General features: G+C 47.4%; 1 protein-coding gene across 1 annotated transcript in view; it reads right to left on the bottom strand.

Moving 5' to 3' along the window:
* Nucleotides 1-22,050, bottom strand: part of TRIP4 (thyroid hormone receptor interactor 4) — a 624,053-nt gene that overhangs the window by 469,238 nt on the left and 132,765 nt on the right. The window contains exon 6 of the mRNA XM_078685000.1: nt 16,576-16,705. Within this exon, the coding sequence (XP_078541126.1) occupies nt 16,576-16,705 (130 nt within the window). The remainder of the gene's footprint in view (nt 1-16,575; nt 16,706-22,050) is intronic.

Raw genomic sequence — 22,050 nt, 5'->3', positions numbered from 1 at the left:
GTGGCCTGAGCAGTACTCTATATACATAGCTATCCAAATCATCATCTGGAGTTAAGAACATTCAAAACACAGAAGCAGGTCCCATAATCAAAGCAGATTTATATAACCACGCCACTCCATCCTTAAAAACAAGCACTGGTTGACACGATCATAAAACACACACATGTACTATAAATGGGAGCGTGTTGCAGCTCGTCTCCACTGATCTTAGTAAATAATGTTGGATGAGTGTGGGTCAGTAGTAAGTGGAAGAGGACATAAGCAGGTGGGGCAGCATGGAGGACATAGCCCAATCGCTATAGGACTAAACAGCCCAACAGAATCCAAAAAGAGAGGAGGATCAGCAGATACTATGAGCTAACACAAGATGTTGGGGACATCAAAAGGAGACCGCGCTAGCAGAGGGACGGCAAGAAACAAAGAGAAACCACGAAGGAGCAGACAGTGAAAAGGAGGACGAGCACCCACCATACAATCCCTCACATAAGAGCTTTAGAAGTGCTTTCAGACATGGATAACAGTAGTCAAAAACCAGCAGGAGTGCCGCATGAGGGCACACAGAGATGTAATAGGTCCAAATACAGGGAAGTGTTAGCGAGCAACGAGGCCAAAAATACGTCTCCTGAAGACCACCACAGTATACTTAATGCAAAGACACCAAGGGTGCGAGGAGAGCTCTGTCCTGTCCAAAATTACCGAGTGTTCAAAATCACAGAAAAGAACGCAGAACTCCAAGGAAAAGGTAAGCAGCCGCGAAAAAGCCTTATGTAGAAGCAAACATGAAAATGTGACCAGCAGAATCAGCCCTGCCAAGTACCAAGCATCAGGCGTTAATGCATTTTATTGTGGTCCGCATAACTGCATTAAAATGCATCATGGCACATTTTTAGTGCCTTGGCCACCTACGCGTGCCTGGGTGAAATAAGCAGGTAGTGAGACTGTTTGTGGGGTGCCAGCATGATGGAAACAGAAGCGCACATACTGCCACACTGGCGATCATGCTGCTGCACTTTAATATAGGCATAACTTCCCTTACTAAGAGTGTCACGTGAGGATGCGCTGTGGACAGAAAAGCCTAAAGGAGTCCTCTTCCTGACAACCAGAAGCTATAGTGATCAGGTGGAAGTGTGAGCGTCTTATTATTCTGCTGTGCAAGTCTGTGTACTAAAACGTCGAGCATGTCACTGGAAAGGAGCTGATGGGAAGAAAGTAAAATAGGATGGATGGCCCTGGGAACCAGAAGGGAGTCAGGCGCTTTGAGAGAGCGGCTTCTGGGGCAGAGTGTTGTGCGAGCCTGGAGCATCCGAGGGTCTGAGAGGGCAATTGCCACCCAGTACCACTGCATTCAGCGTCAGCCCCCAACAAGGCCCAGAGGGAGAAAGTTATTACTGTGAAACCCTGTATCTTAGGGTGCAAGAAGTATCCTTTGGTCAATATCCCACCATGAGGAAGCCCCCGTTGGTAGTGCCAGGGTTTTCTCCCTCCCGTGCACTACGCGGAACAATCCTTTTTGAGACACCTTCTGTTCAACGTATCACCACTATGTCCACAGATCTAACAAGCATTTACAATGCAATGGTTTCGTCTTTGGAAAAGTTTGAGCTATTGGCATTGTAAATGTAAATGACAAAATTTGTATTTATGTGTTGGTTTTGAAAATAGATAAATAAATGGCATTGTCATTTACATTGCCATTAGCTTAATCTCTCGCAAATGTAAGACCTATTGTACCCTACGGACGAGCTCAGCAGACAGCAATTACTAGCACACACACACACACCCAGAGCCACACAAACACACCCAGAGCCAGCCTCACACACACACACCCAGAGCCAGCCACACACACACATTTCTGCAGTGAGGCTGAATATGCAGTGCTGCAGAGGAGGCCACAGTGTGCAGTGCTGCAGAGGAGAAGACAATGTGCAATGCTGCAGAGGAGGCCACAGTGTGCAGTGCTGCAGATGAGGAGACAGTGTGCAGTGCTGCAGAGGAGGCCACAGTGTGCAGTGCTGCAGAGGAGGAGACAGTGTGCAGTGCTGCAGAGGAGGAGACAGTGTGCAGTGCTGCAGAGGAGGCCACAGTGTGCAGTGCTGCAGAGGAGGAGACAGTGTGCAGTGCTGCAGAGGAGGCCACAGTGCTGCAGAGGAGGCCACAGTGTGCAGTGCTGCAGAGGAGGGGACAGTGTGCAGTGCTGCAGAGGAGGCCACAGTGTGCAGTGCTGCAGAGGAGGCCACAGTGTGCAGTGCTGCAGAGGAGGAGACAGTGTGCTGCAGAGGAGGAGACAGTGTGCAGTGCTGCAGAGGAGGCCACAGTGTGCAGTGCTGCAGAGGAGGAGACAGTGTGCAGTGCTGCAGAGGAGGCCACAGTGTGCAGTGCTGCAGAGGAGGCCACAGTGTGCAGTGCTGTAATTAGAGTCGGTCTGGGCAGTGATGTAATGATTATCACCTTGCAGTGTTGCCCTCTAGTGCAGTGCTGCTGAGGGGGGTACTGTTTGTAGTGTGGTAATGAGGATTATTCTGTGCATTTCTCCATTAAGCGCTTCTTTGTGTAGTACTGCACGGAGGGCTGTTCTGTGCAGCCCTGCAGTGAGGGTCACGCTCTACAGTGAGGTCTCTCCAGTGCAGTAATAATGGCGGTCCCTCTGTGCAGTGCTGCTGTGGGGGTGTCTTGGTATACTGGAGGGATGCTGTTCAGCCCTGCAGTGAGGGTCAGGCTCTACAGTTCTGCAGTGAGGTCTCTCCAGTGCAGTAACAATGACTGTCACTCTGTGCTGTGCTGCGGTGAGGGTGTCTTGGTATACTCGAGGGACGCTGTGCAGCCCTACTGTTGCTTGGACACTTCACAACTCGGCTCCAGAATTGAGCCCACCTTCTCTGCTTCGGGGAAGCACCTAGAAGCACATCTGTTCCCCAGTGCGTAATTTGAGCCAGTGGTTTCCGGTGCTCGGCAACGGCACTTAATGTTTGGCACCAGCATTTAATTGTCTGCACCGACATGTAATTGCCGACAATGGCACTTATGACAGCCACCACATTATGATGCTGTTTGTATAAATTAGAGATGAGCAAACAGCAAATGTTTATTATTTCAGTACGCTTTAAAAACAACAAATACCGGCTGCCCAAGCTATTTTTATATCTTTGGGGGCCTGGAATAGACTGAACTGTCGCACTTGCAGTGTGCTAATTAGTAGTAGTTGTGTAGGTACTGCCATTGTTCAACAAATGTTCTCCCCACTCAGAAGCCACGACCTGGTCTGTGTTCCACCTCCCAACTTGCTTTCTTGTTTCCAGGCATGTCTTTTGTAGTTGTGTGTAACTCCAGGGTTATATGTAAAGCATCCTAGCAACTGTTGGTGCATAGGCGCTATATACGACTGTTAAGTAAATACACCAATAGCTGTTCAATCACTTCCCCAGTGTGTGCACACAGACACGCTCTCACCCCCCATTGCCTGTCACTTCACCGTATCTCCTTTCCTTTCTCCTCCCCCTCCTACATCTCTCCCCTTCCAGTCTTTCCTATTTTCTTGCCCCTCACTCTCTCATCCCTTGCCCTCTCAAACCTTACCTTCGCCCCTTCTTCCATCTTTCTCGCAACCACTCCTTCTATTCCCACCCATTCTGTCAGTCTTTCTTGGGGATGGAGGGAGTTTTATATAGCGTGAACTCAACTCGAAGGTATCAGAGCACTTTATATGAGCACCCGTTGCGTTAAAGAGGGACCCATTCATTGTGTTATGCACGGTGAGATTAAATGATTTGCCCAGAATCACAGGTGAGGTTGTTGGGTGTCCGTGCAGAGACTCGAACCCCGTTCCTCAGCTTCGAGGCCGAAGTTTCTTGTCGGAAAGTGGTCCCATTTCATACATTTTTATCAGGCTCTGCGTTTTGCCTATAGCCCGCACTCTGCCTCCATGCACCTTGGTGTGTGTGTCTGTGAGGGAGGGGAGGGTGCTGGGGGAGAGTGAATGGTTCACTAGAGGTAGAGATTTAAAAAACAAGTCAATTGTATTCAAAATATTCATGTTCCCTGCTTTCAAATGTTGGTGTGTACGCAAGACCTAAGTAAGTGACATACGGGAATCTTAGGGACACCTCGGTATATTTCGCAAAGGATCTGTCATTTTAAGCTGTGCCACTGCAGGTAGAAATGACAGAATTAAATCTAAAATGTTGCGGAGCCTGCAGCTGGTATCTATTGACCCACCTCAGTGAACCAAATCGGAAAAATACATTTGAGAAGTTAAAAACTGAAAAATAAAACACAACATTTTTTTTCATTTAAATGACTAAACAATGCACCGGTCGACTTGAACTTTGGGAGAGATATGGATGGCTTTAGTTCACAATCCAATGTCTTTCATGCCCCTTTCCTTATTGGCGCAATTACGGTAGGTATAACGCACAAGCTCTGTGTAGTAATGAATGTCCACACGTGGATTAATTTCCAGAACGTTTATTCAGTATAAATCACCAAAGGTGCTCCCAGCTTGACAGGACCGAAACTCACAACATTCTAATGCTGCCTCCAGTGACAGCTAAGGTCATACCAAGAGGGCAGGAAATGGGAGGGGGGAAAAGGGGAGAGTGGAAGATACCAAGTGCAAAGTTACAACACATCATCCTCCCTAGGGAGACAAAGGGGGAAAGGCATAGGACAGCTGAGAGAGCGAGGGGGTGAAGAGGAGAGGAGGGTGAAGAGTGAAGCAAAGAGAGAAAGAGGAAGATGGGAGAGAGAGAGAGTCAGAGTGAGAGGGAAAGAATAGTGAGAACAGAGGAAACAGAGATAGAGAGGGAAAAGAGCTAGATAAAGGGACATAGAAAGGGAACAGCAAAAGAGAAGAAAACAGGGAAGAGAGAAGGAGGGAAAGGGGAAGCACCCCGAACTCAGAGCCCGCGAAGGCTGTCCCAACGGGGTGGAACTATATCAAGGTAACTGTGAAGGAAAACTATAACCAGAGACATCCTCTATAAGGAACTAGCAGAGGGGGGGGGGCTGGAAATGGGGATCCTGTTCCACTAGGTCCCACTCTATATACTGGCTTGTGTCGCACAGGGGTGAGCAACTAGGTATCACAATAGGTGTTGCAGGAACTTCCCATCCCTAGAACGCATCCTCTGCCACCCCACCTACTCTTCTGCAGACTCACTGATGGACCTCATGACATAGAGTTCTGCACTGCTCCTACTAGTCCTTCCATCCCCCTCTAGAGGGATGATCCTGGAGGTAACGCTCATATTTTCTTCTTTATGCAGTAACTAGGGCCAGGACACTGCCCGGCAAATCCTTCTGGCACGCTATGTCTCTCTTACAGTGTCATCAACAGTGACTGGTCTAGGCCATCTTTTCTCCTTCCTCCCTTGGCCATTACCAGAAACCAGTCCTTTATTGACTTCCTTATCAAACAGCTCGCGATGATCAACATGAGCCTCTTCTGCCCTAATTCCGTCCTCCTGTTTCATCACGCATCTACCCTAGGAGAACTCAGAGGTGTTTTCTGGGTCACAAAACTTATGCTCACTCCTATAATCATAGAGTGAACTCTTCAGACCTGACTGGACCATTAGTGGGAAATCTTTTAGTATTTTTTGCATTTCCTTGCTCTCTCTCTCCACCTTCCCACTGTCGGGCCTTTGAAAGTATTTACCTTTATTCACACTCTTTGGTTCACTCAAACTTGAGTCCACTTCTCTTTCCTGTTGGCCATTGACCTCATACTCCTCCCTCACTTTAGTCTTGAACTCAGACGACGTGGTCGTTAGCCCCGTCTCTTTGCAATTGAATAGGTTACCCTTACATTTTATCCTTTTCCGCTCATTAGCTGTGGCACTTATGCGCTCTCCCTTCCTTTCGAATTCTTCTTCTTCTCCAATTATACCTTCACTGCTTTTACTCTCTTGTTTCTTACGTATTTCTCTCTCATCCACCAAACCTTGGTAAGATTCTTGTTTTTCTTTCAGGTTGCCCTTGGCTGTATTTTCCCCTCGTTCTTTAATACTTGCAGCACCTTCAAAAACTTCTGAAACCTTGGAGGGCGGCGTGGGGGTCTTCGATGCACCACCCTTTGTTACGCTCATGCTTTGTTTCAGTGCCTGCTCCTTCATTTGTTCTCTTCTTCTTCCCTTAAGTGATATTCTCAATTTCATTTGATCCTTCCACCCTAGCATGGTGGGTCCACTTTCTGTTACATATATGGTACTCCTAGTATGATTTCCCTTGTGCATTAAATCCATGACTTGATATCCTATTACTCTAATGTCCTCCCCTGTATACGTCTTCGGGGATATGTTTGCCTCTTTCAATTCGTTTCCATATTTTTTTACTAATTTACAATTCCATTCACTCTTGCTTATCAAACTATGACGTGAACCTGAATCTAATAACATATCTGTCATCGCTCCGCCTATACAGATAGTACACCCCGGGTTTATTTTACTTAGGTTGACTTCATCGTGGCCACCTATCCTTTCCTTTTTCACTCCATCCCTTTGTACTTTTTCCAACGAGACCGGTGCATAATATTCATCCAACACACACAAGATGTCCTCATAAATGTTTCTGACTGTCCCTTTCATGAATGCCTTTTCCATTTCGTGGTACTTTTTCCGTCCCCCTGTTCCTAAACTGTAAAGTAATATTTCAGCTTTTTCTTTAGGTACAAAGGGTACTGCTTCTTCCTCAACAACTGATATGTAATTCTCAAAATATACTTTCCATACCCTCCATTCTGCAACGTTTTGATCATCCCCCTCCATAAACGGCACTGGTGGCGGAAAATTATACTTCTGGCCCCACTCCATGTTGAACGCGCTGTTGTCTCAAGGAATACCCGTGAAGATGTAATGTTCACCTCCTGCCTTAAGGTGGCGGTACGAGTGTGCCTCGTTGTGCTCTCTTTTGCCCCACCTGGATAACAGTAATGCGCCGATATGGTAGGCAAAATAGAGGGAGAAGAAGGGAGTCTTTCTGAATCTAGAGCTCTGGTCTAAGGCAATCAATGTTTCCTGCGCTGCTTTACACTCGGTAAAATTTGCACCTTAAGGCCTGCGAGTGTAGAGGGTTCCTCCTCTTCAAATGCTCCAAATGTCCCTGAAACAGGAACGAAGTCTTCCCAGACCAGCGAAACTGACACTTTCAGTCCCGCCGATTTTCTTCAGAGGCTAATTCTCTCCCTTAACGAGCCAATGTGCTTATTTGTACCTCTTTATCATTTTTAGTACCCCCCACCCGTCTTCACAGTCCCTATATTTTTTCCAATCAGGGATTGTAACGAGAGTGCGTTGGTAAGAATGGCCCACAGGGTGGCAGTGCAATCTGGCGCTTGTTTGACTACCAGCTGTAGGGGACGACCTTGGCGCCTGTTAAACTTCAAAACTTTACTCTGCTGTGTAGGAGGACTATAAATCTAACACCCACTATCAACTTCTCCTCACGATCAATTTCTTAGGAGCGCACCTCAAGAATTCAGGGAACAGTCACAGTACTACCATTTGGGTAATACCCTTATCCCATACTTCACACGCGAGCACTCCCCACGTTACGCAGTAACTCCCTTGACTAACTTTATAATATTCTTATTCAAGGAAGTTCGTAAATAACTCACTCCGATTTCACCTTTAATACTTTTATTTTCTTATCTCATAATTTTCTCATGAGAAAGCCAGACACCTCACGATGTCGTACCTCGACTTCTTCAGGGGTAAGTTAGACAGCCGACCGGTTCTCAACTTGGGACGTTTACTGTCCGAGTGTACCTCTCGGTGAAACGCTGAACCCTCTGTCCCCTCCGTGCAGCTCACGGCTGGGGCCGTGTGACAACTTGCCTTTAGCGCCTCTCCGCATATCGCCTCTCACCTCCTCTTAGTGCTTTCTCCCGCGAAGACGAACCTCCTTTTCCTTTTGTTAGGTTCACACACACAGGATACTCCGCACCTACACCAGGTCAGACTCCGCCTGCGGCACCCTCAGAGATGTTTACCGATGTCACTTCTTCCTCATCGACTCAACTGTCATGCGCTGAACAGGGATTTTCCTCACACTTTAATGCTTAAAATGTCCACACGGTGGCAGTGTCTTCCCTGTTATGGCTATTATCGGCGGAATTTGAGGAGAATATTAATAAACGTGACTGAACTTGGCTGCACACAGAAAGGCTGAGGAGGGTTTATCTCCAAACGCTAATATTGCTGATTCCCTTAAATATCACTTTCGGAAACAGAGTACGCAGGGCACTCCTGCCTCGATCACTTTCTCACTCGTCCCCTTTTCACACGGACTTTTGCTCATTTATCAACTTCGTTACCACGGCTCTTATTTTCAACTTCAAGACACGGTGAGAACGATTAACACCAATGTCGTCCTCCGCTCCGCCCCGCTCTTCTCATACGCTTCAGCTGCTCACCTCACGAACTTTCGCCATGTACTTGGGTCTCACTCCTTCCCATTTCACACGGACTTTCACCTTTTCCAGAGCTCCGCTCAGCTCTTTTCATTAGTTTCAACTGCTCACCTCACGAGCTTTCGCCTATTTCAATGCTCTTTAACTCGGGTCTTACTCCTCTTCACAAACTCAATTTCATAAGAACGCCTGAAGTAGGTCATCTCTTCATATGCTTCAGCTGCTTATTTCACGGACTTTCTCCTACAGAGCTCATTTCTCAACTTCATCACCAAGGCTTTTAATTTCACTTCAAAACACGGTGGGAACGATTAACTGCAATTTCGTCTCCCGCTCCGCTCAGCCTCCTCATTAGCTTCAGCTGCTCACCTGACGAACTTTCGCTTCGTTCAAAGTTCATCCACTCGGGTCTTACTCCTCTTCAGCCTCTCAATCTCATTAGAACGCCCGACGCAGCACATTAACTCATTTCTTCATCTAGTTATCCTTGTCCAAGCTCAACTTATTCCAGGGGAGAGCACCCCACTGACCCTGGCTCAGCTCCGTTTCCCTCGTCGCCACAAATGTAGTAATGAATGTCCACACGTGGATTAATTTCCAGAACGTTTATTCAGTATAAATCACCAAAGGTGCTCCCAGCTTGACAGGACCGAAACTCACAACATTCTAATGCTGCCTCCAGTGACAGCTAAGGTCATACCAAGAGGGCAGGAAATGGGAGGGGGGAAAAGGGGAGAGTGGAAGATACCAAGTGCAAAGTTACAACACAACGCACAAGCTCTGCCTTGCTGCCTGTTAGCGCAGGGTTTCATAACCTTCAAACCGGAAGAAACAACAGGGAGTGGAAAACTACAGGCTCCTCGTTGGAAGGTAAAAGGACGGAGCAACAACGTTTGCACCTTTTCCTCACAAACAAGGAAGCTGCAATCACATTAGTACGGCCACCGACTGCCAGATCAGAAGGAGCCGACGGTGTTTTTTTCCTGAGCTTAAAAAACAAGCGCTCGAGTGAGACGCTAGAGGAAAATTTATGAAGGGACACCCTCCGTCCGCCCTGAGCCTGTAGAAAGCGCTAGAGTGAGACAACCTGAAAAGGGCGCACACTCATCTGACGGCTGGCGTCGGGGAGCTCAGTCTAACACGATCATATCTAATGCCCGAATCAGTCACTCGAGAGCCTTTAGAACTGTGCTCGGACGGATGTTGCTAATCTGCCAGAACGGAAATCAGCGGCGAGGCAGGAAATATCTTACCCAGCTCATGGGTGCTCCGTAAGATGAAGCAATGTGGAGGAGGAGGATGACACAGGTTTCCTTTAAACAGGAGCTCACATGACACCACAGGCATCTGTTGCACAGAGCGAGTCAAGAACACATTACAGCCCGTGCGTGGCGCAACTCATGGCCGCCCGTGCCGATAGAGGAGAGGTGTGTTTACCTCTCTACTGCAGGGGGCGGCTCTGAGGTGAGGAGGGGGAGTCTGCTGCGCAGCCTACATTGTGCCACCCAGCTGGTGTATAGGTGCCCCAGTTGAGTGTTTGGTGCTTCGGAGGAGTTAGGTGCTTCATGCATGACTGAGATTCTTCCTAGAGTATTTAGGAAACTGCTGTTTAAAACAAGCACCTACGGGCACACGGACAGCGGGAGGGGGGGCGGGAATGGACAGCGGGGGGGGGGCGGGAACGGGGACACGAACAGCGGGAGGGGGGGCAGGAACAGGCACACGGACAGCGGGAGGGGGGGCGGGAACGGAGAGCGGGACATCGCGCAACCCACCCCTGCAAAGGACACTCCCGAAATGGTTGAAAACAAAGCTGTAAAAAAAAAACACCGCCCACCGCCGCATGACGATCGCAAGGGGGCGGGATGAGTAAAAATGGCCGGAACGCCCACGAATCTGCTCCGGCCATGACGGACAGATGTCTGTTCCAATGGCTAGCCTCCATTTATGGAGCTAGCCAATGGAACAGAGGGCGGATTCCCAAGCCACATACTCTAAACAAAAGATTTCACCTTGCGCGAAATGCTGCTTGTGCAACTTTTCGCCAGGTCGAAACCTAACAACGACGTCCGGAATTTTTTTTAGCATTTAATCACTCTATGCTGGCCCTGCCCCTTGCACGTTATTGCCCACAGCGTTTATAAGCACAGCATGCGTCACTCAACCGAGTCTTGAAATAAGACGTATGCTTCAGGTAGACTATGCTTCCTGTTATGTTCTAAAACTTACTTCGAATTTCAGGCTTATGTCGGATCATTAAAACAGCCCCCAGAACAGTTTAATTGATACGCTATTATTATGTGCTTGTCTGAATAGGGAAATGCCTGCAATTCAGTGCATGTTCCTGATCAGACTGTGATGAGTCAGAGTGCGCTTGGAACCACCCAGGACTATGTGTCCGGCGTAATTAGCCTTCTCGTATAACGCATCAAGGCTCTGGAACTCCCTCCCCCTCCGCCTTCGGGCAGAATCCAATTTGCTAACTTTCCGTAAACACCTAAAGACCTTACTCTTCTCACACCCGGACTAATTCATCAGTCCCCTCGCCTGCTCATGATTTCTGTTAGCGCTAGGACGCCTGAGGGTAACTACCGCGCTCTACAAATCCTCTTTCTTTTTTTCTTTCTAATTACTGTTGATGTGTCTCCACTTTGGAAGTTAAGATCATGCACCTAATGCACTTATGGAATCTCATAAAAGAAGGGAGTTCCAGGTGTTTCATCGTGGCAGAAAAGAAATGTCTTACTGTGTTTCTGCATTATGCAGAGTAAAGAGTTATTTGTCTGTGCTGGAAATGCAGGTCCATCTAAGGTCGGAGTTTTATATCACCCAACTGGCAGTTTTGCTAGCCATAAATTGTTAGCACGAAGGGTTAATATCCTTGCTCGACAGTGGCAGTAGGAAGCAGCAGGCTTTATTTTCCAGGCACCGTGAGACTTGGTGATTCAAAGATATGGCTGGTGATTAAAGTTCCTGCTGGAGAGAGATCGGAGTTTTGTCTACTGGCAGTTTCGACTCTACATAAAGTAGCGCAGAGGGTTAATATACCCGCTGTAAAGAAAGTCTATAAGCATGTTAAAGAACTGCATTTTATGTGGATAGCTTAGTGGGTTGCTGCTTTTGTCACAGAGATCCCTGGCGCTGAGGTGAGGGGATGGAGCAGTGGTGGCCAACACAATAAAAGTGGTGCGGCGTGCGGAGGAAGTGCGCGGGCGGTTAATACATGCTGCTGGCCATTTACCACGTTGCACCTCCTTCCTGGTCGCAGCAGGCACTGGGCAGCCTTAGACTCCCTGTGCAATCCATGCGCTGATCTCATTCCACGAGAGCAGCAAGGGGCCTGAGTAGGCTGAAAAGATGGTCCTCTCAGACCAGGGCGTCTGTGCTGTTTCTGCAGCCTGACTGTTACAGCCGGGCTGGAGTAGCCCAAGTGAGACGGTCGGCCAAACACACATGCACACTTAGAAGTGGACATAGCAAGAAAGTGTCGCTCCAAGTGTCACACATTTAGTCGTCGAATGTCACTCCTAAGTACACTTAAACTTTGAAAATGTCACACATTAGCAATCTGGAACCTTGGCAGCCATGCAGAATTGGTTGTAAGAAAGAAGAGAAAGGCTACACAGAAGAGAGAGACTGAAAAAACAAGCCGTCACTCTGACAGCATACTGATCTCTTTACGTTGCTGAAGGCTGCATTTGCAAAACCAGATTCAGAGCCTTAAAATTAATTTTACGCCCGTTCAAACCATTTCCAGTAGAGGGCAGCATTTACTTAGTTTCTTATACTAATACAACATCAGGCGCTAATATTAAGCAGCTGCCTTTAAAACGGATCCAACCATCAATAAATATAGTAGAACCCGACTTCTCGGATTAATTGGAAATAGCAACAGCTCCTTGACATATACCCTAGCAAGAGACAACCATCTGATGTGCCTCTACATTACTGCTGCAAGGAGGACTGTGTTACAGTTTTCTCTGGAAAGCGGAAATGACATCATCTTGCAGCAGGCTTGCAGTAATCAGTAGATCAAGGTTTTCAAACTAAAGAGATATACAGTAAAAGTAAACATTATACATATTGATGCGGAAAATATAGCCTGATTATGAACTGATTACTTTATGATACAGCAAACTAGTGGCAAGGTCTCTTTCAACCGAAGGAAATCCGAGGACATTACCTGAGCCCGAACATTTGCGCGGGCTGTCAGTCGTCCCAACGGTGCCCGTCACATTATAGAACATTATTCCTAGGAGAGTTCATTCCATCTGTGTAAAATAGCCTACTTTTCACACACACAAGTAACATTTTGGAATTAGTAGCATGAGTCGGACAGAAATCAGCGGCGGCCGGCCCAGGTAAGCACGGGTGAGGCGGGGTGTGGGTGAGGCGGGGTGTGGGGGGGGGGGGGGGCGGGGTGTGGAGGGGGCGGGGGGGGAGTTAGTCGATAGATGACGGAATAGGTATAGGTAAATAAATAAAAAAATCCTATTCCGTCGTCTGTCCACTCCGCCCCCCCCCCCCCCCCCCCCCTTAGCTGCAGTTTCCATTTTAGTTAGCTGTCTAGCTTGTTTACCTTGGACCCAAATACTGCATGTTATTATGTCATAGTCTTTCTAGGAACCTGCGAAGGTGTCAAATCATCCAGAAACCTGCATCATCAATCTGAGACATGTTCCATGTTAACTATATTTCAAGGTCAGGTAACCAAAATAACAAACAAGGATGTCTGAACTGGCATATTTTTACCAGAATAGTTTATATCAATGCATTTTAGAACTAAAATACTGCTGTATATAGATTATGTCAAAAAGTCCTCCACAAGATAAGATCGCTGGCCAACAGTATAAAAGGCTCATTAGGTGGCCACTTCGAGGTAAATAAACTTCACCTACGTCACAGAAACGCAGATCCAGATGAGTACAGAAACAGATTCCACCTTGAAGGAAGAAGCCTCCAGCAATACTATCCAAAGCTCTGCAAATAAGTTTGCCTTCATTAATTGGTGCCAAGATTGGGTTTTCGTACAGACGCAATCTCCTTGTCCCTGTGCTCGGAATAGCTGGCAAACTATTGCAAACAGACAACAAATCCTGCTGTCCAGGTATGGGCACCGTGTAGTATTGCGGTATGGTTCCACTATGGGAATCTTGATGTAGAGTTCTGATGCGGCAATGTACTATATATAAAGTGTGGAATGGAATGTGGTTAGGGGCAGTTGGAGAGATTGCTGGTCATGTCTGCCCGTGCTGTGACATCCTTGTACGTTCAGACTTGAAGAAAGCTGTTCTACACATCAAATCCAGTGTGTTTTGTTCACTACACACCACCTCTCAAACTCAAGCTTAGAATTTATTCATCTGCTCGAACTAGCCTAGCGCGTATAGACAGCACAAGGGTTACAAATTGTGAGGTTACAATTTTCCCTGTTTTCACTGTCATTGGAAAGCTTAGCTGCTTTTCATTCTTATCTTTTGTGATAATACCAATATTGTGTTCACTAAATCCCAGAGTTTTAAGGGAGAGATGGGTTTATGTGCTTCCCCCAAAGTTTTATCAAACCTTCATAGAATTACTCCCTTAGCACCCACAGGAGGTGTATCAAGAGGCTAGGCAGCTGCATAGACCACCAGAAAACTATGATGATGCAGAAATGCAATAGAGATCATTCGCTTTCTGGATCCTATTGACAGGTACCCATGATCAACATTGACTCAAATGTATTATCGAAGACACTGGCCAAATGATTATAGAAGGTGGTCGGTCCAAAAATTCACGAGAATCAAAATGGTTTTATTCTGTTGGGAAGCCCTCTCATGAATATCCGACGCCTCGCAAGTTAAGCATGCTATACAGAATTCAGAAATGGAGTGAGTGCTGGTGGCACTAGATACTGAACCGTTTTTCAGTACCACAGATTGAGGTTACATGCTGGTGGTCTTGCAAAGAATGGGCTTTGGACCCAATTTCCTGGGTCTGATATTGTTGGTTATCATGGTTATATTGAGACTCCACTTCTCGTGTGCGATGAGGGGCATAATTTGAGAGGATGGTATATAGCGAAGGGGCTTAGGCAGGCTTGACCCCTCTCTCCCCTTCTGTTTGTGCCAACATTGGAACCGCTAGCTATTCACCTAAGAGTGTCATTTGGATGAATAGAGGATTACGTGTGGGGAAGCCTCTCCCACGGCATTGTCGTATGGCGATGATGCCCTGTGATATCTACAATGGCCACAAGCCTCAATTCCCAAGCTGTTCTCAGCGTTGTAAATATTTAGAGAGACATAAGACTAACATATCAACAGGGAAATAGCAGTAGGATTCCTGCAGTCTGGGTTGGTGGGTGGGTCGAAGCCCGGGGAAGCTCCCTAGTGTGGGAGTGAGATGGGCGCCGGAGATATTCTGTTATCAAGGGACCCGGGTAGCACATACAGCAGAGATACATCTATAATATAGGCAATGTGTTGACAAGCCTGAGATCCGCGATAGGATTCTGGAATATGCTCCTAGGAATCTGGAGGATTGCCATAACTAAAATGATGTTACTCCCTTAATGTTTATATATTCTTCAGAACACTAAGTGCCCTATACGGAGGAATACCTTTAGGAAGATCGACAGCCCCCTGGTCTGCTTGATATGGGCTGGCAATAGAATGGGAGTAAGCTTGCTGGTTCAGAAACTAGATAAAGGTGGAGGAGGAGGGACTTGGGCTTCCTGACATGGAACTGCAATATATGGTGGCACAGCTGCAGCATGCTGCCAAGTGGTGTGGTAAGGGGGACAATTGGAGAAAAAAGACACTTAGCAGGACTTCCCGAGGCAGCAAACCTCCCGATGTGCCAAATGGCAAGGTGATAGAGAGGAAAAAGGACTACCTTAAATAGTGGGACTGGTTAATAAGGTAGGGGTAACAATGTTAACAAAGATTATGCAAATACTCCCATTTTCTCAGCTATTGCAGATCTGGTGGTTCTAGCTGTTTCTGAACACTGGCAGAGACAAGTCAATGAGGGAGGGGGCAGCGCGACCCTGGGTGACTTATTTCAGGTTGAAAGTTGCATCATATTTGTCTAGATACAGGGGGACTTTCGCTGTGGGTTAAGGTCAGATCCTCCAATTTGCCAAATTGACAAAGGCAGTCAAAGAAATACGGAGCAGGTCCGGACACTGGCGGTCCAATAGGACATGGGTTAAACTAGAAGTTTAGTTTCCCACCTATGAGAGGCCCTCAAAAGGGACAGGATGAGAGGGACCCTAAATGCAAGAATGAAGTGGGAAGACGACCCTCAGGAACCACTGACTGATAGTGACCGGGACAGAGCTTGCGAACAGATAGAAGGTATATTTAGTATTATCTGATTTCCGCTTGCACACTTTTATATCCTGCACCACACTCGTCTCACATTCATAAAACTGCACAAGATTTACCCGACTGAGCCGGATGTGTGTCCACGATGTAGAAGGAGTGAAGCGGGATTCCTACATATGGCCTGGCGCTGTACAGTAACAGAGCCCTCTATAGCTCAGCGACTGACAGATGTTTTGGGCATTAACGTTGAAACATCAGCCCACACCTTTTGGGTGTCATCCGGGGTCCCAAGAACAGAAGGATAAATAACAGATTTGCGGCTTTAAGACTGTTGCTGACAATGGAATAGGTATATGATGCGTATCCACTAGGGGACCAACTGTGCAAGGTCCCCAAGGGAGTAGACACCTCAATGGGGAAAAGGGGGGCAGACACCCCAACCCTGGTGGGACACAAAGTGCTGGGGTGGAGGGGGGTGCACAGCTTAATTCTAATATGCAGCTGGATGGACGATTACACATCTAAATGTAGGCGTGCCATATCCCACAACATTGAGATTTCAGTGAGGACCGTCGGCAGCACTTTGGATTTAGTGCATGTACATCATCCATAAGAAGAGTTGATATTAGGGTGCACACATGCTGCATTGTTCCTATATTTTCTAGGGAAATGTTGAGCCTGACTTGAACATGTTACTTAAAAAAATGAAAATAAATAATGAAAAGGCTTATCTATTAACTATCATAAGTTTCTATTATCATCATCTGAAAACAATTAAATGAAACCTTTTGGTACAATACATACGCTGCCAGCCACTAAACTGCATAGTTTTTAAAGCCTACACGTGCAGGAAAGTACCTGGTTTTGTCGAAGTCTAACAGCTTGTCCTTGTGCTGCTGTGCCTTCTCCAATCCTGCTCTGATGCGTGCCTCGTGGTGTGGGAGGAGGTCTTTACCAAGTCCGTCAGTCTTTCCAGGGATTTCATTACCTAGGGCCAGCAAAATAGAAGACAGATCATTCTTCAGAGCTTGGCAAACTGTCTCAAAGGCAAGAGTGGGTACAAACATGCTACCTGTCCAACTGAACCAGACAAAGCACTGGGAGGTCCATGTCTACAGGGTACAGATCTGAGCAGAAGACCTAGAGCTTAGGGATTGGCTTTGCATGCCCTGCTTGTTGAGTTATTAGAGTACATGGCATAAGGGGGACCCGACTCAGTCCTTATGCTGAAGCTATACCAGGCAACTTCTAACCAGCCAATCTGGGCTCACTCTGATCCCCAAGGCCTCTACACCACTGTAGCTCCTACTGCAAATCCTCTACTCATTGGCACACCGAAGGTCTCCTAACAATTACTTTTAAACTGTCTTTTATTGATTTTTAAGAAAAAACAACAAGCTTTACAGTGCGTCATAACAGCATTAAATAGGATCCATCGTATGATATATACCAATAGTATATATAATCAATCAGGACAACAAATTACACTTACATATACTTCGGTCCGGGACTCATGCAATACATTGATACATGAACCAAGACTTCGAGCAATATATCATCAGAAAACATCAGTGCCCACTTGGTCGCCGAAAAAACAACAAAGGGCAATACTGAGGTCCTTTTTTTCAATCCTCTGTCCCACACCCATTTTCAGAGGATTGTTCATCGTTATCGTGAAACATACCCAGCAGCTGTGCCCACTGCATTATAATCCTCAAATGCCCCCTTATCAGTACTGAAAAGCCGAGTGTGTTGTCCCTCTGCCACCCCCCATTCCAGTCAGCATTGGAGCCTTTACACCCATCCAACCAATAGTCCCAAGCATCTTAGCTAGTAATAGGCCAGTTGGACTAGTCGAAATGTGCTCCTACGTTCAGTGGGGCAAAAACAACAGCTGATGGACAGAATGCAGAAAAATGACATACATTCACCCCAGTACAGAGACCTAGGCCTAAATCCATCGTTTTTTGCACTCCCCACCACCCCAGTTCAGACATGGCCATATGCAAATCAGCCTTGACCCTGTGCCTCATGGGAACAGTCCAGCCCGAACTGCCAAGCCATGTCTTCCCTGGACCGGAATCAAGCATACTAGCACCGGTTTCTGGCTATCAGCCGTTATCAGTCAGGATAGCTGGACTCCAGTGGTGTGGAGAGCACGGGACTCATGGATTTAGGCCAAGATCTCTGTACTGGGGTAAATGTATGACATTGTTCTGCATTCTGTCCATCAACTGTTGTTTTTGCCTACGTTCAGTGGGAGCTTCACTAATCCCAAAAGGCAGGCCAGCGGCGACAGTGGAACAGCGAATCCAGTTGCCGCTTCTTTGCGATGCACCACCTGTGCCCAATACATTTGAACTTGGGTGCACATCCAGGCCAAATGCCAGAAAGTACATCACAGCGAACACAGCCAGCACCCCTTGCTGGAACGATTCTGTTAAGGCCATACGGAGTAACATATGTACCATGCAGAAAAAGAAATGTAGAAGTTTAAACCTGCTATTGCAGGATACAGTGCGGACAAGATGTAACGCGGTTTTCCACTCTGAATCAGAAATGGGTGTACACATTTCCCTCTCCCAGGCTCTCTGTGCGGGGTACTGTTTGTAGGAAAGTGGATACCCGACTATGGTTACCCCACATTTTTTGCCTAGTGTTTAGCTGGTTTTCGACTTAGTTGGCCTGGGATCCTGCTAATCAGGGCCCCAGGCTATCTGCTCTCACTGTAAAATGGACTCCATGTACTTTAGGTACATACCTAATTGGATATTGGGTCACCTTATGAGCCCTTGTATAGTGTACCTTAGGTACCCAGGGCATAGGTGCATCCAAGGCCTACCAGGGGCTGCAGAATGTATTATGCCACCCCTGGCTGGCCATCCAAATTGACACAACTGGCTGATCACTCAGCTGGGGCAAGGTCGTGTAACCACCCCTTGCTTAGGTGTAGTATTCCTATACCTACCATTATATATAGACACATATATGCCTATAAGTCACTCCTATGGCAGGCCTTAACAATCCTGAAGGCAGAGTGCTTGGTTTTATGTGAGATGAGGCTCTAGCATCAGCTGAGCCTGTCTGCAGCTTTCGGAACCCTGTCCTTATAGCTGTTCTATGATATAGCCATACAATATACTCTTAAGTGCATTATAATCCTCGCGGTTAAATGCTAACTCTGGTTTGGCTTTATCAAAACATGTCGTGTAAGGTGTCATACGCTTTGGAATACTACCCCCTCGCCAGTTGTGGCGACGGGGGTAGCATTCCACCCTTCTAGAGGGAGAAGACATGTTGTTCCTGTTAATCCCGGTTAAAGTTAACCAGAGCCTCAGCATCACAAATTGGATGCTGCTGCCACAGACACAAGTCGGACCTCCTGCTGCTGGGAGTCCTTCCAGCGAGGGAGGCTTAGACAATAGGTTTCCTGTCTTGGGAGGTGCTAGCACCACCCCAGACAGGCCATAGTGTATTGGGGCAGGGAGGGCTGAATGAAATGAGACAATTCCTGGGGCACACAAGGTGTCCCATGCATAGCCCGGTTCAAACCAGTTGCTGGGGCACTCCAGCTCCAGTTCTGGCGCGAAACTGGACAAAGGGAAAGGGGTGTAACCACCCCCTTCCCTGGTCCCACCCATAGGAGGGACCTAGCAGATAATCCAGCCCCTCAGATTAGTATATAGGTAGGAGCTGAGTCAAGAGACTTTAGATTTATCCTGAACTGAAACTTGAAACGAAACTCGTGGGACTGGCCATCTTGAAAAGCCTGCTCTTTGCTACTTGTGCAGCTTCTGAGGCACCCTCGAAGTTGTGCATTGGGGATTGAGAAACCCCTGCCCCGAGCATCATCTGCACCGAAGATCAGCCCTCCACACTCCACGAGTTCTGCGTGGGGTTCTTCTGCATTTTCCTGCTCGACGCGTCTGTCCGGTTACTTGCCTGTTGGCTAGTGGCCTCTGTGACGACGAACCTTTGAATCTACACTGCCTGCCTGGTTGCTCTAGGTGGGCCCCTGCTTCCCGGCAAAGGAGAAGCCCCATAGACCTTGCTGGTCTAATCCTAAGCGAATATTCGATTCCTGCGTGGGTTGCATTTGCCAAGGCCTGTTGACTCCAATCCGGAAGCAGACGCCGCCAACAGCGAGATCCTTCGTGGGACAGTCCGTATCCAGCTCCTGGTCGTCATCGACGCCTCCTGGTCCACGTGGCCGAGGAGTCAAGCTTCACGACATCACCTGATTGCTTCGCGACATCGCCTGGTTCCTTCCTGGTCACTGGCTAGTGACCCAGACTCTGTCCCCTCTGCTTTCAGGTACTCTTCATCCTCGATCCGCCCTTGGATTCAACCGGACACTTCTCTCTTGGTTGCCTGCAGCATCTTTCTCCAAGGCTCCATAGGATTTAGCCACGAAACCTGACACACTTTGACACCTATGCACCCGCTTCCTGTGGGTGAGGTAACGCGAGTACTCCGGTGCTCCTGTGGGTATTAACTGTCCTAGTTTTCCGTGGCTTTCTCCTAGTACATCCGGAAATGTCCTAAAAGAACTAGTTTCCAACTCTTTCGTTCCCATTATAACTCTATGGTAACTCGCGTGTGTGACTAGACACTGCACACGCATCCCGTAGGCCTCCTGCTCCTTAACTCTTGTTAGTACAGCGTAGCCCCAGCGATTCCCTAGGCCCTAGGCCTATCCTGTGTTCGTGACGTGGTTCTTATACCACTATTTTAGTATATGGTTTTACATGCCCCTAGAGCCCTACTGTATATTGTGCAACTTATTGTATGATAATTGAGTAACTTGTTATGTGCTTTAGCCTCTGACCTCATAAAGAGTTCAGAGGGGTTGTGTTTATAATAAATACATATATATTTTATATATAACCTGTGTGGTGTCCTTTCATTTGGTATTCAAGGGGTTACATATGGTAAAACTGCTGGGTTCACATGCTCTCTGAAGTTTTAGCCTAAGACTGCGTTGTCCATGCTACCACTAGGATAGCTGGTCTATAAGGTTGACTTTACAGTCCATCACCATAACGGTTGTTGGACTGATACAGGCTGCCCACTAGAATAGTGGACATCACATATCAGGCCAACTTCTCACATTGGTATGCAGCGGTTGGGATAAGAGCTTGCTGTTGTTTTACCAATTGTAATCTTAAGATATCATTTGAAAGATCACATTAGGTACCTATAGGTACATATAACAAGACTTATAATACTTCAGTTCTACTGAACTTAGTTGTTGTAGACCAAAGGGCCTAGCACACCTTGACTACAACTCCTAGAGAGGTTTAGTAGGAAACACTTAGTGTAGGTAGGTGCACACACCACACCTCACTAGATCAGGTCTCTGAGAGTAGAACCAAGTGTATCTCGCCCAGTGGAGGTAGATCCTTTAAGGATACCTTACAGATATGATACCCTAACTTTCCAAGACCTATGGCACTTGTGCACCTCTAGAAGGTTAAAACAGGGTTCTCATCCTACCCTCAGACACCTGATTGAACTCATGGAGGAACATGATGCTCTGAAGGCCTCTAGTAGAGGTCTGTCAGTTAGTGGAGATGAGGTACTACCCTCAACAGAAGATGCCCCTGACCCTACTGTCATAGACGATGATGAGGTTGTGGAGGAGGAAGATTCTGAGGAAGAGGTAGGCAGCCAGGTTGAAGTTAGGAGACTTAGCCAGGCTAACCTAAGCCTATTTGGGGCTGAGAATGGGACAAGTGTGGCTCAATGGTTAGAGCGGCAGACCTTGATGCAGAGCTCTGGCCCGGGACCAGGGTTCGATTCCCGCCTCGGCGGGTCTCGGGCTCAAAAATTCCTCTGACCTGATATTCTCGCCTCAGTGCCTATTCTAATCATGGGTCCCACGCTGCAACTCTGGGCAATAGCATGCTTAATCTCCACAACGGCCCCAACTCGCTGGGATACCTGGTTTCACCATGGGGGTGCCCAGGAGTGGACACTTCACAAGGAAAGCCAGGAAGGGTTCCTTAGCGGTATGAGTACAAGCGCCGGGAGACCCGGTCCGGGTAGCTGCGCGCTATACAAGTACAAAAACATTTACATTTACATTCAGGCCTACAAATGGACTTAGCCAGAGGAATAGGAGGGAAAGATCCCACTCCAGAGAGTCTCTCCACTCCAATGATTCAAGGGGTTCTCAGAGGGGAATGACTTCTCCTCAGAGGAGAGAACACCAGGCTAGAATGAGGGAAGTCCAACTCAGGATTGAGAGGGAAGAACTTGCCCTAGCCAAGGCAAAACTAGCTCTTGCAAGAGAGCAAAAGTTAAGTGGAGTAGAGTCCACTGGTGGCAGCA

The sequence above is a fragment of the Lissotriton helveticus genome, chromosome 3_2 (assembly GCF_964261635.1).
Source record: "Lissotriton helveticus chromosome 3_2, aLisHel1.1, whole genome shotgun sequence".
NCBI lineage: Eukaryota > Metazoa > Chordata > Amphibia > Caudata > Salamandridae > Lissotriton > Lissotriton helveticus.
Note: the sequence above shows the minus strand (reverse complement) of the source record. Positions and strands in the feature narration are given on the sequence as shown.